The 17806-nt window shown below is 41.1% G+C and overlaps 1 protein-coding gene across 1 annotated transcript; it reads right to left on the reverse strand.

Annotated features, from left to right (window-relative positions):
• Positions 1 to 8580: 8580 nt before the first annotated feature.
• Positions 8581 to 13256, reverse strand: LOC105275047 (serine/threonine-protein phosphatase 6 catalytic subunit). Its single transcript, XM_011331671.3, has 7 exons — positions 13102 to 13256; positions 12859 to 12954; positions 12384 to 12591; positions 12218 to 12297; positions 12029 to 12134; positions 11748 to 11909; positions 8581 to 11659 (listed from the first exon to the last, which is right to left on the reverse strand). The coding sequence occupies exons 1-7, from the start codon at positions 13168 to 13170 to the stop codon at positions 11469 to 11471; spliced, it is 912 nt and encodes a 303-aa protein (XP_011329973.1). The 5' UTR covers positions 13171 to 13256; the 3' UTR covers positions 8581 to 11468.
• Between the last annotated feature and the right edge of the window lie 4550 nt (positions 13257 to 17806).

Here is a 17806-nt window from a genome sequence, read left to right on the forward strand (position 1 = left end):
CTAAAAGACTATAATAATATATTTCTGTACGCAAACGTACCGCGCAACTACGTCATTGTGTGTTCACATTGCATAATCCGATCGATAAAATAAGACTCTCGTTACGTACCGCTCACCGTAGGCCACCTACTACTACTACTATTACTACTACTACTACTACTACTACTACTACTACTACTACTACTACTTACTACTACTCTACTATTACTGCTACTACTATACCGTCACACTTTCTACTACTACCGCTCTCGAAGCTAAAAAAAGAGAAAGAGGAAAACAGCAGCAGCAGACACCACGAACCAACTGACTGAAGGATCGATAGTCCGAAGGATCAATCGACCGACTGGACCGATCGATGATCGACGACGCGTCATCGTCATACCGGCTCGACACGGCATCACCACCAGCTCTGCGATCAGATGTATTAACACACATCCACACACGTACACACGTACTTCTAGGCGTGCATGCATGTACATCATCACAACGCCTGTCACAAAACTCGCGTGATTCTCTATTCGCAATTTGTCCGCCACTACCGTGCAAAACGCTACGACGTACGCGAGAAGGATGTGACACTGTCGCAGTTCACACCGATCCTCTTCTACCCAAGTCTTCACCGCACCCGCTGCAGAGCGAGGAACGAGCGGAGAGATTCGCCAATCGACGTGCGAAGAGGCGCCGAGATAAAGAAACATATAGTACATAGGAACTCGATCGCCTCATTCGTTCACCACTCGCACGCGACCAGAAGTGAGCATCCGTCGCGTGTTCCACAACAGTCAACATCGAGTCTTCGCCATCACCATCGTCGTCATCTTCATCATTCAACGCTCTGAAGCAAGCAAGTTCAAGCAACGTAGAAGAGATAACTCTTATTTACAGCGTATCAGCTCACTCATTCGCAGCTTCGATCGCGATTTCGATCGAAATGTACGTATACGCATTATTATTCACCGGGTTTTAGGGTTTCTCGCGTTCTCGCGCCGTGCGTTTTTCGGACGATCCTCGATCTTCCGCTCGTGCTTCGCTTAAAGGCGTTGCATCACGTCGGCTTGTGATGCAGATAAATTTCCATAATGATGATTACATTTTAATTGGAACTCGTGGGGAATAATTTAGATATTAATGAAAACATTTCGATTAATTCAAACGTTGACTGATTAATATTATTAATTAGTGAGAGTATAGTTTAATATAATAAAAACATAACGAGAATGCTAATGAGAAATTAATCGAGTCATGAAGAGTTTATAGAGTTAACTTACTTTACTATTTTTACTATTTGCTACTTTACTATTACTGTCAATTACCGCAGAAATATTGACGCGAAATCCATAAAATATATTTAATTCCTAAATTCTAGTCGAATTTGATCAGATTAATTCATCTGGTTTTTTATTCGCACAATTTTAGCACACATGTGTTGTTGATTTGTCTCGAGATAAAGTAATACACAGATTGAAGCGGGAATATTACACGGTAAAAAATAAAATGTTAATTTTAACATTTTTTGCATGTCCCAGAAAGTCCACTCTAAATTTTAAGTTAAAGTAACTCATTCGTCATATGTTACTTCTTGACAAACTAGAAATGTTAAGTAATTAACACAATACTTTACATTTATTTTTGTTATTGTAACTTTAAGTGTGATGTAAAACTAACATACAAAGTAATTGAAAACTACATGGAAGAGAAGTTACAATAACTCATCAGAAAAGTTGATAGAACATTTTCGTTCATACAATATGAACCAAAAAATTGATACATTTTAACATAATTCTTCAGTCACCTAACATATTAACGTACATGACATGTTAATGTTTTAACACAAAAATATGTAAATTTTGACATATATTTCAAAAAATCCTGAAGAATATAACACTTATTTTTGATAGAAACATTTAATTTTAGTAAATTTGATTATTTTATATGTCAAAGTTCATGATTATTTGAAGATTTACTTTAACTTCTTTTAGAATGTTAAACTGACTTTGTGACATGTTGATTTTTTAAAATTATTGTGTTAAAAGCATTTCAAATAATATTCCATTTCTAAGAGACATACACAAAATGTTAAATTATGAAGGTAACAGTAATGTAACATATAAAATTGTTATAAAAATAACATATCAGTTGTATGTTAATTTTACATTGAAGTAGTAATCAAAACATGGCAACACAAGAAAATTTTAACATATGGACGCACAATTTTTAACGGTGTACGGACCAAGTACGTAGCGTCTTGCAATAAGTGAAAAATGATACATCGCATTTCTTCGTTGCATCTTCATTCTATCAGATTAATATGAAAAATTTTGAAAAAAAGGAAGAATACGGAAGATCGAATTCTCGTTCGCAGCGCGCACGTCGTTTGTTCGACAATCGCGATTAAAGTATGAGGGACGAAGAGAGGCTCTCTCTCACGCATTATTCCACACCGAAGCGATATTCTCCTAGTATTACGACGAGAAAGAGGGAAAAGGAAGCGGAACACGTGTATGTACAAAGGCGAAACTCCACGCGAGCGCACCGGTATCCCATTTGCGCGAGGAATTCCGCGAAAGTTCATGCAAATCCATCACTCGAATGATTTTTAGAGACTACTGAAAAAAAAGATCGCTTCCTTTGCCTTGTTTCTTCAAGCAAACGAGCTACGTACATATACATATATTATCCACGTATATACATGTATATTTGTCGACGCCGAGCGACTACAATGATGATTGATCGCCTCGCGAAATTGGGATACCGGTCACTCTCGAGAAAGCGTGAAAAAGTTGCAGGGAGGAAATAGAAAAGCCGGTCTGGCTGACGCCGGTCGAAACGTTGTTCGTGTCTTGACAGACTATGCTCCTTGTATACGCATGTAACGATCTAATCCGCGCGGTTTACTCTGTCGACGTGACTTTCTCATCTTGCCTCTCCATAGAAGATACCGTAAGTGCGTGCTAATCGCCTGACGAGCTCGCGGCCACGAGGATGACCTGGGAGTCGCGTTCTCCTGCACTTCCTCTTCCGTTCCTTCGCAATTCCACTTGATCCGTAGGTAGGCAATCCGCTCCTCGAGCTCCGATTTTCCCGATTAATTAATTTACGTCACATCCAATCGTCCTTCCCTTTCTCTTTAAAACGTTGACAAATTGAGGCGGAATTACGATTGATCGTCGGGAAAATCAATTTTACACCGACCGGCTAATGGCAGCCGAGACTTGACACTCGCGAAACTGTCTTTTCAATCAGAGATCGCGACGAGTTGACTGATTGGTCAAAACACACGGTGTGACATGAGCTTACGATTGACACTACATGTATCTATAATCGAGTCGTTGTTAACATCTATATACGTAGCTTTATTCGCGAGCTTTACTCGTCAACAAGTCGATGGGGTGCAAATGCGTAATTGTGACAGTAACTACACGCTGTACGAATTATAGAGATAACGTTATACGATATTTACGTTCATTTCGGTCGATGCGTCAACTTGTCGCAGGCTCCGATTCATGGTCATTAACATTGGTAATTAATTAATTAGTGAGCTGTCGAAATTCTCATTCTTTTCTCTGTCTCGGTCAGACTCGTGGCCGTTGGTCGCACGTTCCAGAGATCAACATACTTAAACACTGAACTGTAACACGGACCTTGGGCCTACTAGCCTAAGGATTCTTGTCCATACTATAAGACTTAACTAGAAACGATGGGATACTTCATACAGTAAAACGATGTGTATTATTTGACGTTAAGCGACGTTAGGGGTAACGGTTTCTGTATTCCCCGGACATCACCGTACGCTCGTCTCTGTGTTCAATCGGACGAAGCCGACGATGAGTACGTCGCGTACACGAAAGTCCTCGCTGAAAATCAGGAAGGAAGGAGGGAAAACCACCCGATAACTTGTGACCGTTGGCGGACGGGACGGGATACGCGTCTCGCTTGCGCGGTTTCCGGCGCGTTTCAGCTTCCTTCGGGCGCGAACCCGCATATCTCTCTCCACTACCCCGGATACAGATGAAGCAGATCCGTCTTTCTTCGGCACTCTTCTGCATTTTTCGCATTTCAGATGAGACGCGGGTATGTTTGATTCCTGAATAAAAAAAAAAATAGAGAAAAGAAAGGGAGAAGGATTACGGAAGGTGCAGCTGAGGAGATCAATCCTTTTTTTATCGGTGTACTTCCTGCCGAGCCAGCTAGTGCAATATAATATGTTCACGAAGATGTACGTGAAAGCGTCACATTACCGTTCGCTTTCTCTTTTGTCTCTTTTTACCATCTTTTCCTACGTTCCTCTCGTCCCTTCTCTTCTTATCGTTAGCTTGTAAAACGTTGCGTACTTCCCGCCAAGAAGTTTGTTCGTGTCGCGTCCTATTTATTGTTAGTGTTGTACATACAAGTGGCACATACGAGTGTTGCCGTCGGTCGCGAGAGAAAAGAGTTTTGGGAAAAAAGCGCCGAGTTCGACTATCTCGTAGATTATATAAATATACGTGTATGTATATTATATACATATATATATACACATATTTTTCACAGAGTTTCCTAGGACTGCCGTTGCTCCTTTCGTCTGTGGATCCTTCGAGTGATACAGAGTCTATCTTTCTACACAATTTATCTTTCGCAATTTTAAAAATTTTTTAATGCTTAATTTTATTCGACAATTGAACACGAAGGGAATTTAGCAAATTATATCTCGGAACAAAAAATAAAACGAGCTTAGTCTTCAGACAATTTTAGATAATTGTTACGTATATTTTAACTTTAAGAACTTATTGTTTAGTTATCAATTTATTATTTAGTTTTGGAAATTAAATTTAAATAATGTATTAGGATCCGATCTTAAAAGATGTTTCTGTCGAAAGAATCCAGTTAGTCGAAGGTTCGAAGGACAAAAGGAGCAACCGAGTGTCCCAGGACATCCTGTAGATATATTTTATAAAAGAAAAAAATGTGCATCGATGTCTGGGAGTACAGCAGCTGCTTACGGGAGAGTTAAAGCGTTGGATCAGCAAGACTTAGGGCATTATACTACAAAGAGTATTATCATGCCCAACCCTTTAATATTTAAGTGCGAGTGAGAGTCTACCGAGCAAAAGAAAGAAAGATAGAAAAAGAGATTTAACGAAAAAGGGAGAAGAAAAAACAAAAAAAAAAGAAAGGAAACGCACGTACAACGGTACGCGCGCCTCTCGTTTGTGGGTTCAACTTTGTGTACATATTGTACGAAAGATTTAATAATAACTATGTTGAAAGTACTAGTCCTGTCTTTGTATAATTCCGTGTTGAATACTTGTGCTCGCACGCGGGCAGCGAGCGGCGCCGCCGCGTTTCGTCGGATCGAGAGCAAGTGGAGGAACGTGCGCGCAAAAGTTTCTCGTTATTTCTCTCGTTACATATTCGCTTCCTTCCATTATCTCGCATTTACCGGCACAGTATAGAGCACAAATTACGCACGTGTTTTAGAAGACATCTTAACGAAGTTAAAAGAACGTAAATATCGCAAGCGTGCTTCTAAGATTTCCTGCAACCTCCCGGGTAACAAATTTAATGAAACTTTAAAAAATATTTAGCTTGAAGTAGCTCAGTGTATTTAGTTCCGGTTAAAACTCAGAAAACACTTTGGAAGACTAGAGGATTTCCACACATTTTCGGAAAAAACGCCCGTTTGTTTTTCGGACTGTGCGAAAAAAATGTTTCGCGCATTTACTTTGTTCGTCGACTCGATCGCGATACTTGAACGCATTGAACGATGACAGTGCGACATCGTGGAACTGCTTTGGTCGGACCTGTGTCGCTATTTAGCACGGCGGATCGCATCGGTCCTGGTGCTACACGACTCCAGTGCCTTGTTGCATTTAATTGATTTGCCGGCGCTGAGTATATATTTACAACCGGCATAAATTAATGTAATCCCTCATAGCTCGACTATATCGTTATCGTGATCCTTATCGCGCCTTTTTTCCTCTTTTCTTTCTTCGTTCTTCACGAGAAACGACGTAGCCATCGATAGCACACGTTCCTCCGCTTGCTCTTGGATCTTGAATCGTGGAAACCGGCGGCGCGTCTCCCGCTGCAATTAAATCGGAAACGGCACAAGAAGAAATGCAAACGTTTAACCCAGGAACGACAGTCAGGAAGAGAAACATGGAGCGCCGGATTGATTAAGGGAGAAAAAGGGTGAGAGGGAGAGAGAGAGAATGGGTGTATGCGCGCGTGAGAGACTGAGAGGGAGAAAGAAAGAAGAGAGAAAGAGATACTTTTTCAATGAGTGAGTCAAAAGTTACCAATTTCTACCTACGTTTAGGAAGAAGTACGTTTTTATTATCTCGTTTACCTTCGATTATATTCCTTTTGTAACTGAGATTTCGGCGCCGCCGTGTGAAACGTCGCTCTGCCGGGAACTCTAGTGGCGTCGCCCTTCGCGAAGGCGTCTCTCGTCGATATCCATCTCGTGATAAATTTCCTTGTTACAGTGCGACGAGACGCACACAAAACGCGTATATCATGTGTGTGCTTTTCGATTTGCACGCGCGCGCGCGCGCGCGTGAATCCCTTTCTTCCACGGCGTGCATTACTGCTCGTAATACTCCTCCCTCCTGTTTTCTGCTAAACGAAACGTTCCCAGTAAGCAAAATGTGTGCAATCTGCCAGCAGATTGGCAACAGATTACTGCAGAAGTTGATAGCAAATTGGCATCCGTTATGTCCGCGTTAGGATAGTGATCTGCCAGCAGAGCCTGCTAACAGACTCCGACGGCAGATTGGCGGCAGAAACCGAGCAGGATCTGTTAACATTTGACGGCAGATTGACGGCAGAAACCGAACAGAATCTGCAGCTTTTGGCCATTCATATTTACGATGTATTAAAGCATGTGTTTACTTTTAACACACTATAAATTGTTAAAAGAACGCATTTGTTTGTTTGTTAAATTAAAGTACATTTGGCTTGATGTGTCTTTCTGACAGTTCGTTGCATAATCTCTCTCTTATTGTTAATTTATTCTAATCCGAAGTCCGAATTTTGCTTTCGAACTTCAGATTGCTCGTGGCGTGCGTGAACTACATGGACGTTGTCCATGGGAGCCTCTGTGCCGCGAGTGCAAAAATTTTCAGAAAAATTAATATTATCATGCCAAGGCGCGTATATTAACTTATATAACTGTTAGGCTAAATCTTAACATCGAGTAAGAACTCGACGTGTGCACCGCATAGCGGTGCGCAGCGAAAACACATGTTCATAGCCGTGTAAATTTGAATACTGTCAAAAGCTGCAGATCCTGTTCGGTTTCTGCTGCCAATCTGCCGTTAGATTCCGCGCGCGCAGATCTTGCTCGGTTTCTGCTGCCAATCTGCCGTTAGATTCCGCGCGCGCAGATCTTGCTCGGTTTCTGTCGACAATCCGACTTCGAGCCATGTTTGCAGATTCTGCTCGGTTTCTGCCGCCAATCTGTTCTTAGATTTTGTGAGCAAGCTCTGTTACGTTCCTGGCACCAATTTGTCGAATTAATCGTTAATAACAACTTCTGTATCAAATTTGTTGTCTTTTGGCTGGCAATAGTTGATAGCAGATAGTTAGCATCATACTTTTCGCGAGGTTTTTTTATTGTAGATTTAATTGTAGATACGGGAGTAAAAATAATCGAAAGACTGAAGATCGCAGATTTCGGTGGTGCGATGGTTTAAAATCGCGTTAAAATCTCGATGGACTTGAAACCATCACCCGACCGCGGCGTCGGTCGCACGCAGCACGACTGTCTCTCTCTTGAAATCCCACGGCATTTTCGTCGTCATCACTTTGTCACTTTTACAATTGCGATTAGTGCTATCAGTTTCCTCGAGAGTTACGAGAGTCTCACGGATGTCAACGACGAAGCTCGCTCATTGCATTTGTTACTGCATTCGTCGTTGTTCGAATTCCACTGCAAAATTAATTAACGCAACGGTTCGCGTAACGTAACGTGATTCGAGACGCAATACGCGATGTACATAGTAAATCGCGCTGTACCTTAAACTCGAAATTGTTACGGACGGAACAAGACCCGGATGTGTCGACAAAGACTCGTATTAATTTGTCGTTATTCGACGAACTCGATCGAGGGCTTGACAGGTTCACGGTTCCGGGCAGAGCAGGCCGAATTTCACAGGCGGCGCGTGAACCCCCCTCCCCTCTATTTTTATGAATAAATAAGATATTTAAAGAAGAAAAAAAAGAAAAGTAAATCTGAAGTCTGTTTGGAGATGCCTTTCATATAGGGATTATAAATGTAGATAATATATTATACATACTGAACATAAATACACTATATTATTATATATAAATATATATATATATATATATATAAATAGAGAGTAAGGAGTAAATAGAATTATTATATATATATATATATGATGATGAAAATAATATTATTACGAGTAAATAAACTGATTAAAGATTAATAAAAAACTCATTCGCCGTTTATTCACGTATCTTGTCACACCCCCTTTGCTGTCCCTTATCACTCCCGCAGTGCGATTTGTACTTGTTCTCGCTTATCACTATAACGAACACAGGCGAGCCGGGAGTTGAGCATTGACCAATGCGACCGAATGCGAATTTCATGCGCATTTTTATTACAGACGTTCTTCATTACATTAACATAACAAAGTCTATACTTTCAAGGTACACGATGATCGTTTTAAAATGATGTCTACCTGTGAGATCTTTAAGGATTATACGCAGTGTTCAAGCTCCCGCACGGAGCGCAATTAAGCTAAATTAGTCTTCGTTATTCTTTATTTATTTATCTTGCAAATTGTCTTTATTCGTTCGCTTTCCCCTCGCTCTCTTTCTCGCGCGCTCGCCGATCCATTGAGACATCGGAGTCGCCGCAAGCGCTTGGACACTTCGATAAGATTTAAAGCGATCACAGACAGAGACATTCCAGAAGGCGAAACGCCGCGAACACCCCGGTAGTAGACATACAGAGGCTAATACTTTTTAGGATTTTTTATTTTATTTTTTTTAGGATACCCGTACCGCACGCGGGGTGTTCGTCGTCGTCGCGACTCCGTTTCACGACCCGGAGGCTTGCAAATGTAGCGAGTCGAGTTTGTAACGTAAGCTCCGTGTCTGTCGATTCGTTCTCGGTGCGCTCTTCGCGTCTACCTAACGCGACGCGCGTTTGCTCGCGTAAAGCATCGCATAAATCGTACGTTGCGATAAATGTGGTACAAATGGATAATATCCCGCGCGCTGCGACGTCGCAAAACGATCGTATCCGTAAGAACGGATCTAAAAGAAGCGTAAAAAAATCGTAAAATCATAAATATCGTAGGAAAGCTCCGCGACTGGAAAAGGGTTCAGATTCCAAAAAAGTCCGTGGGAGAGACGAAAGAAAAATGCAGAGAAAGGACGATAAAAATTTCCTCGCGTCATCATGCGTTTAAGCTCTGGCATATGTGTATATTTATGCACGATCCCCTGTGTCCTTACGGTTAACTCGTCTATGATTATCTGTGTGTGTGTATGTGTCAGTAAGAAAGCATTTTTATACTTCTAGTAGACCGTCATGTTATAGTTCTGAAGGCACTGTTCAAAAGTCCATTACGTCTCTTGCGGATAACGGGTCCTCGCGAACCACCTCGCGAACGGCGCGGACAAGGAGAGTCGTTATAAACGTCGACATGATCATTGCGCGCGCCTCCTTCGATCTCTCTATATCACAAAATTCAAAATAGAGTAGTCTCAACTTGACAGCCAGTGCCACGATGCCGATGCCGTTTTTTTTTTTTTTCTGTCGGGTCTGTGATCGGTTAGGAGTTATCGTGAGCTAGCAAAAATCGATGATCAGAATTCAGGCTTATGATTATTTATATACGCAATGGCCGGTGTGCATCCCGTTAATTATGTCGTATCAGTTATCGTATCGTATTATATTTTTACACAAACGCTCTTATTAATTTAGAGGCACATTGCTAAGGGTCTCGGTTTTTTTTTCCTTTTAAAGTTGCTCCCTACATTAATGAACTTATGACAATTAGCTAATTATGATTATTTAGTACGACAGCGATTTGGCATACGATATATCGGAAACCTGTACAAAGATTCGGAGAATACAATGGTATTCGAAAAAATATTGCTTTGTACATGTATAGAGAAGTGCGACGAACGAATATTTTCCTTTTCCGAACGGAATATCAATTCGTGTAAACGTGTATGTATCTGTGTGTGAGGTGAGCGAGTATGAAAGTGTGCTCGTGTGTATATATCGGGTGATGGAGGTAATATTGAGCGTAGAATTTCCCTTATAAAATTAAGCTTATAAAAAAGAAATGTCATGTGCATAAAAGTAAGACACGGGAATACCTTTACAGAGATGGTAGAACGATATCCCGCTATCATCCGGATTCCCTTACCTAGGCGGGAGAACTTTGGCTACCGCTACACGCTATTTGTACCTCGGCCGGAAGTGCCGGGCCGTATATCAATATGATTTGCTCGCTAGGATCACTAATCGCGCGATTCTAGAGAAGAGAAAAGAGAACCGCACGCAGCACACACAGTACCTAAACCGGAAACAGACCATTTACATTGTTCAGGAAGACCTTAACAGTACTATATATGCTCACGCTTTGTTGATAAACCTGAATTCTACGCACGACGATCGCGATATCAGAGAAGCATTCAACTGTACTCGGATGGTGCGCTGCCGGAATGTGTTTGAATGTGTGATATGAATGTTTCTTTCTTCTTTCCCTCGGTACTCTTTCGGTTTGATCGATCACACACGCAGCACTGGACTATTCGCGTACATCTTTTTACTCGCGTTCATAAATTATTTAGAAGCTCTTTAGTCCCTTTGAACATCGAAGTCCACGATGCTGCTCTGAGATACGAATGCTCTACAGAATGTACACAGTAGACAGCAAAAGCGTCTAGACCACAGAACCGCGTTTTCACGTTTGCCCCGATTTGCAAAATATGTGTATTCCCCCCCCCCCCTCCTTTCGCGAACTACAAAAATCAGGCTGATGCGATGGCAGACACTATGTATATATATAAAAGTTAGCTTTACAACATGTAAAACCTGATAAAGTTCTGATAAAAAATCTAAAGAACATTCCCTGAACGAGAGCAATCACGCGACGAATTCGGTCCTCCTCGGTATCGCACAAGTTTCGTTTCGTGGAACGCATTCGAGCAATTTCCTTCTTCTTCTTCTTCCTCCACTTCTTCTTTTTTATCTTTTTTGCTTTTTTTTATTTTCTTTTAAGGGAATCAAAATTCTAGGAAGTTACGTGTGTTTCGGTGTGTGTTTTGTGACATACGTATTATTCTCGTGAATTTGCGCGCGCGCGCGTGTGTGTGTGGCTCTTCATCGTGGTGGACCAGGACCTGCGATCGAGTCATGCGAATCCATAAAGTCTAGACACGGACACTTCCCTCCCGCATCTTCTTCTTCTTCTTCCTGCGTACAGATCGGCCACTAAGTTAGATCACAAAAAGTACGGAGTGGGAGTCAGCGGTGGGATCACCCTCTCGGAATCAGGCACTGCCTGGAACAGCACGGGTGTTCTCTGATCCACGCTCGTGAGTTGCAAGATACTAGCTATGTTACCGCACCGGTAACAGTAATTTGGGGCCGACCACACCGTCACGAGTTTGTCATTGAACATGTACCTATAACCTGTAACGCAGGACCAACAGACGCGCGTTGTCAGCGTTGTAGAAAAACTTAAGTTGCAAGACAGATTAAAAGAGCGTTGAGAACGCACCTTCCTGAACTAGTTGGTGTGCCCTACAGATGAGTTTAAGATCGTTTACTTCCATAAACATGTAAGTCACTTTACTGCCGAACAGCCAGCCCGCCCCGCGCGGGCTCACCGTCCACGTTTCCACATCCTCTGGATCGGACCAGACCAAATCACAGAAAGCACCTGCAAAGGTAATAATCGAATAAGAAACACATCGTTGCAGTTTGCCCGTTACGTCTGGCACTAACTCGGCGCAGTAAGACATCTCGATTAAAATTCACGTATTCCAATCACTCTCACACCTTTGTGTGGAATCTCTTGATTCCTTTCAATCGTTCTAATTTGATCTAGTGTCCTAATAGCCGGAGATAACCCACCATGTACACAAAGAACCTGTTCATCAATTAACTGCAACAAAATATCTCATTTAAGCGTCAAGCGTACAAACTATCATCCTCGCTGAATCTCTTGCGTTGCAGAAAAATACTCACGGCAGCAACTGTGAGCAAGTCGAACACCCTACAACAGTACTTCCATGCATTGGCATTACCGTACTTGTTTTGACATTCATCTGCAACGGAGAATAATAATACCAGTAAGATCGAAGCCTCTTGTATGCGAGTGTACGCAAGTTATACACTACCGTGTTACGCTCACCGTAAAATCCGTAAACGTGCGTGATTTGTCTAGACTCGTGATTACCGCGCAGCAACGTTATCCTGTCGGACCACTTAGCCTTGAGTGTGAGCAGACGAGTGAACGTTTCTAAACTATAGTAGCCCCGATCGACGAAGTCCCCTAGGAATATGTAGTTCGTGTCCGGCACGGGGCCGCCGTTGCGAAACAGTTCCTCTAAATCGTAAAACTGCAACAGCACAAGCAGCTCAAGCTACTCGAGACGCTCACCGACTCTATCAACGACTGTACAAAAACCGTGCCGAAAAAAAAGCACTCGAGATTTCAAGACGTCGACGACGACGATGGCCGTCGTCGACGACGTCAGCAGACGGGAGAAACAACAATCTCAAGGATCTCTACATCCGTCGAGCAACGATTCCACGCCCGACGAAACGATCGGAAATGATGCTCCGATTTTTTTTTCAGGTTAGGGCGTACATCCTGGGCGACTTACCTGGCCGTGGATGTCGCCGCACACCGTCACCGGGGTGGACACGGGCTGGATGTTGGACTCCTCCAGCAGTAAGTCGCATACCATGTCGCAGAGTTTCTGTCGGCAGCGATAAGAGAGATTGGTTTGGCATGATTAGATCGGCGACGGGCGAGAGAAAGAAAGAGGCAGACGTGACGTTACGGGCGGGTAACCTGATCGCGCGCGAGACGGACCGGCGGACGGTCCGCCGCCGCGATTATTTACCTTGAGATCATTCTCGGGCAGGTATTTGCACTCTTGCGCGATCTCTATCCATTTATCGATGTCTGACATTTTGGATTCGCACCGTATGAAAATACTGATCGCGCCCCCATGCAGCTACGACGTCCGTGCGCGCCCGATGCTGCCGAATGACGACAGCGCTCGGCGGTTAGAAGCTCGAGCGGACGCTCCTCGAAGCTCGCCTCGATATAGGAATGCGACTTCAGGGCCGAAATTCTGTAACTTCGATATCGATCATTTTCGGTATCGTTAACTAGCGACAACCTATGAGAGCTACGCTTTTCTCCAAGGTCGTCCTTGCCATTGGCTATCGCTAGTTAACGATATCGAAAATTATCGATAACGAGTTGCAGAATCCCGGCCCAGGTCTGTTCGGTTTAAGTACACCTCGGTGCACCTCGCGAGTTTCCTCTTCTCTCTTTTGGTTGTTCTCTTTTTCTTTCTTTCAGCTTTTTATTATTCATGAACAATTTTTATCTTTTAATCTTATATTTCTGTTTTCTTACGATGCTTGAATATACTAGTTCTATTTTGAGCGCATAAATTCTTGCGTAAAACTAGAATTGTCAAATTAATTCAGAGAGAGAGAGAGAGAGAGATGATGCATTTAACATGTATTAAAATTACGGTTTTTTATTAAAAAAAATTAAGAAATAAACTTTTAAGGAACATTTACGTACGGAAAAGGTGCAGAAGGCACAAAAATAGAATGCAATTATTTATAAGTTACTTTATATTGATTCATTGATTAACGCAAGGCAAATATGTCTTTGTGTGAGTTTTTATTTATTCTTGCTCAATATTGAATTTTGTATACTTTTATTTTTTCTTGCTCGATATTGAATTTTGTACAATTTTATTTATTCTTGTGCAATATTGAATTTTGTATACTTTTATACTATTACATCCGGTTAGGTTATTATGATTATGTCTTTACACCTTGCATACTTATACACTGTTACATGCGGCTAGGTTATTGTGATTATGTCTTCAGGCCTCGCGTTTGTATCAGAGTTTGTATTTACTTTAGCTTATTTTTATTTTGCATACGTTGCGTTCGTATTTGCATCTGTCTTGCCTTAATGTTGTATTGCGTTCTTGGACTTTTTTACTTGCTATATGCGTTTATTAAGTTTAAGTTACATGCGTTTAATTAATTTTATTAGGCTGTATCTTTATTCTTTGTGTGCAATTGAATTTAGTTGTCTTGATATGCGTTTATTAAGTTTAAGTTACATGCGTTTAATTAATTTTATTAGGCTGTATTTTTATTCTTTGTGTGCAATGGAATTTATTTGTCTTTTTTAACGACTTTAATCAGAATATTTGGTTGGCATAATGCCTTTTTTCTTTATCCTGCTTTCACTCGATTTTGAACTTTTCGTTCTGGAGTTTGCGATTTGGATTATTGTATTGCTTATTTGATTATTTACGTTAAATGTTATCCTGCTTATGATCTTTTGTGACACTAGAGGGTAATTTCCCGTTCATTGAATAAATTAAATTAAATTAAATTAAATTAAATATAATAAACAATATATATTCGCCGGAAACAATTATCATGGTTGAATTCCTTTGAAGTGTGCAAAAAATGTAATTACACTTCTCAGAGGGGAAAAAGTTGCTAAATTTTGTCATTATTAATTATATATAGCGTGCACGTCACACTATGCCTTTATAGGTCAATGATCAATAACGATAGCCAATGTCAGGTTATATTGAACGAGACCGCTTTTAAGTTTGCCAATCAATTGGCCAAATTTAAGCACCGCATCAGATAAGTCGATATCATCACACCATGTACGCACACATGCACGTACGTTACACGCGCTGACGTATTTACGCGATACCGTAGCATCTTCTCCATTCCGCCCAAAATCGAAGAACAACGTCAAAGTGCACTATTGATCTCCCGACGCGATCAAATCTGAATCTTCCCAGCAAACACAGTCATATAACAATGATATTGCCATAATATAACAGAATGTAACACGCAATATAACATGTTCGTTACATGTAACGCATATGTTAATTGTAATTTCCCACTCAAACGAAATTGCAGTAATATAACAATAATATAACGTCCCAGGCAGCACATGTTAGCCTAATATATGTTTCTTAGACGTATCTAATGTCTAAGAAACATAAAGTACCATTTAAGAAACGGTTTAAATAGAAACCGTCTTTAGACCTAAATTTTAAAAACGTATTTTTCACCTTTCCACAGAAACGAAAAATGTGTTTTATTAAATTGATTTGAAATTATATAATTAATATAGAAAAAATAGTAATTTCTACTTACTTTGCGAGTATTCATTATTTTTACATCATACGTTTCAATGTACTCGATTATGGAACAAGAGACAAAAATCAACACAAGTGTGTGTGATTCCCACCTCTGATTCACCAAGCGACCGATAGATGGCCGGCCAGACGTGACGTTCTCGCAAGTAACATTTGTGTTATCACCTTATAAATAACCATCCGGAAAACCGATCCAATACTCTTTTCTTCTTCTTTTCTTTTGAAACTTTTGAGATCGCTGTTACTTGAAGTGATATTTCAAAAGAGTGGGATTCCCCTACACGAAATTTAGAGAGTAATTCATAAAATATAAAAATCTAGTGTTTTACAAAAATGTGACTTAACTCTGTCTATCTTTGAGGCACTGATATATAGAATGATAAATATTTTTTTGATGGTTTCTGAAACGTTTTTTTGCCGAAAAAGAAACGTTTCTCCTAACGTTTTTTCGTTGGACGTTTTTCTCCTAAATAAACGTTTCAATAAAATGGTTATGAAACGTTACGGCAAAACGTTTATGAAACGGTTTTGAAACCAATGTGTGCTGCCTGGGGTATTACTAAAATATTATTTATTTTCTTTCTTCCTCTCTCTACAACTACAGGTGTATGTTTAATTTATTTTCCTAAACGTTTATATACAAGTTCGTACTTTCCTCTTATTTATTATTCGTTCAAAAATGTACCACTTCATCGTAGAAAATGGACTTACGATACAAGTTGTGCCCTGCCGTGAATCACCGTTCCTATATATATTTTGTATTATATTTTGCATGCGAGAAACGAAGCCATCTACCGGACAACTCGACATCTGAATGTTAAGGGGATGCTGGAGTTGCTAGTGAACTATTTTTTCACTATAGCGATGGTAATTGCAGTTTCGAAAATTCTCTTTATTACTTGTGCAGAATAAAAAATCCTTTTCCACAAATGAAGTATAGATAGAAAGAAAGTCCGCTCTACAGGACTTTATATTCAAAATGGAAAAAAGTTAAAAACTTGCATTTGTCTTTTCTAACTTTTTTCCATTTTGAATATAAAGTCCTGTAGAGCGGACTTTTTTCTATCTATACTTCATTTGTGGAAAAGGATTTTCTATTCTGCACGAGCAATAAAGAGAATTTGCGAAACTGCAATTACCATCGCTATAGTGAAAAAATAGTTCACTAGCAACTCCAGCATCCCCTTAAAAATGATATATAACATAGACAGAATATGCAAATGTTACAGTTATATAATATCGCATATTTCAGTTATATTACTGTTATATTATTATAACCAATGTATAACAGTTTTATAACGCAGTTATATTGCAGTTACAAAGTAAATTATGCAACCTCAACATTAATAACATATAACAGTTGTTATATTACGTGTTACTTCTGTGTTATATAATAGTTATATTTTGTGTTTGCTGGGTTCTAACCTGCATTTTTCAGATTCGAACGATCCCATTCCTAATTTATAAGAAATCATTTCTTCATCTTGATTGTATTTCTTTATAATTTCTGCGAAATTAAAGAATAAATTCCTCGAAATTCTTCGAAGAAAGAAAGACGAAAAGTCGCGAGCGTGTACGAAGCGCAGCTCGTAGAGAACAAATTCTTTCGATAGAGGAGGCGAGTACCAGAGACATCTATATAATTAGACACACGGACCTATAGTCGACTGCGAAATCGATGCGACCGTCCCGAGGACGATCCCACTCCGCAGGAAAAAGGATATATCAAACCGGCAGGTGAAATTCTTTTCACTTTTGTACGTATAGCAATGGCGGCGGGATTTTGCCGCGCAACTTTGAAAATCTCGTGGCTCCAACGATCGCCGACGGATCTGTTCGTTCTAACAGCGTATATTCATCGTCGCGGATATCTCTAGCAGGTATTCAAAAAGGATGAATGACAGAAATGAAGCGAAAACGTGCAACTCGTTACGCGCGCAGTGAGAAGTGAGCCGATATCGCCGCATCGATCCGACCGAGTATCGATTTGTCGCTCGTGCCATCGGAAGGGAACTTGGGGAACGTCGCTCGCCGAATTTCCGTCGCGCGTCGCACGCGCCAAGTGTATCTATACGTATCCTACGTACGTACGTACGGACGGACGGACGGACGTGGGACGAGCGGGGGAAAAAGGTCAGAGCATCGACGGACGCTCGCATTCTCGCAAACGATATGGATTTTATCTCGCGGCCGCGAAAGTGGGTCACGACGGCGACGGCGACTTGTGCGCACGCTTCGATTATCGATTGAACCGCTCTCGACAGGCTCTTTCAGCGAGCGCCGCGAGCCATCGCCGTCGTCGCCGTCGTCGCCGTGACCGTCGCGCAGTCACTCGGATCCCATTTACGCGCGGCGCTCGGTGGTACGGTGCTGCCCGTGCCGT

The sequence above is a fragment of the Ooceraea biroi genome, chromosome 8, assembly GCF_003672135.1.
Source record: "Ooceraea biroi isolate clonal line C1 chromosome 8, Obir_v5.4, whole genome shotgun sequence".
NCBI lineage: Eukaryota > Metazoa > Arthropoda > Insecta > Hymenoptera > Formicidae > Ooceraea > Ooceraea biroi.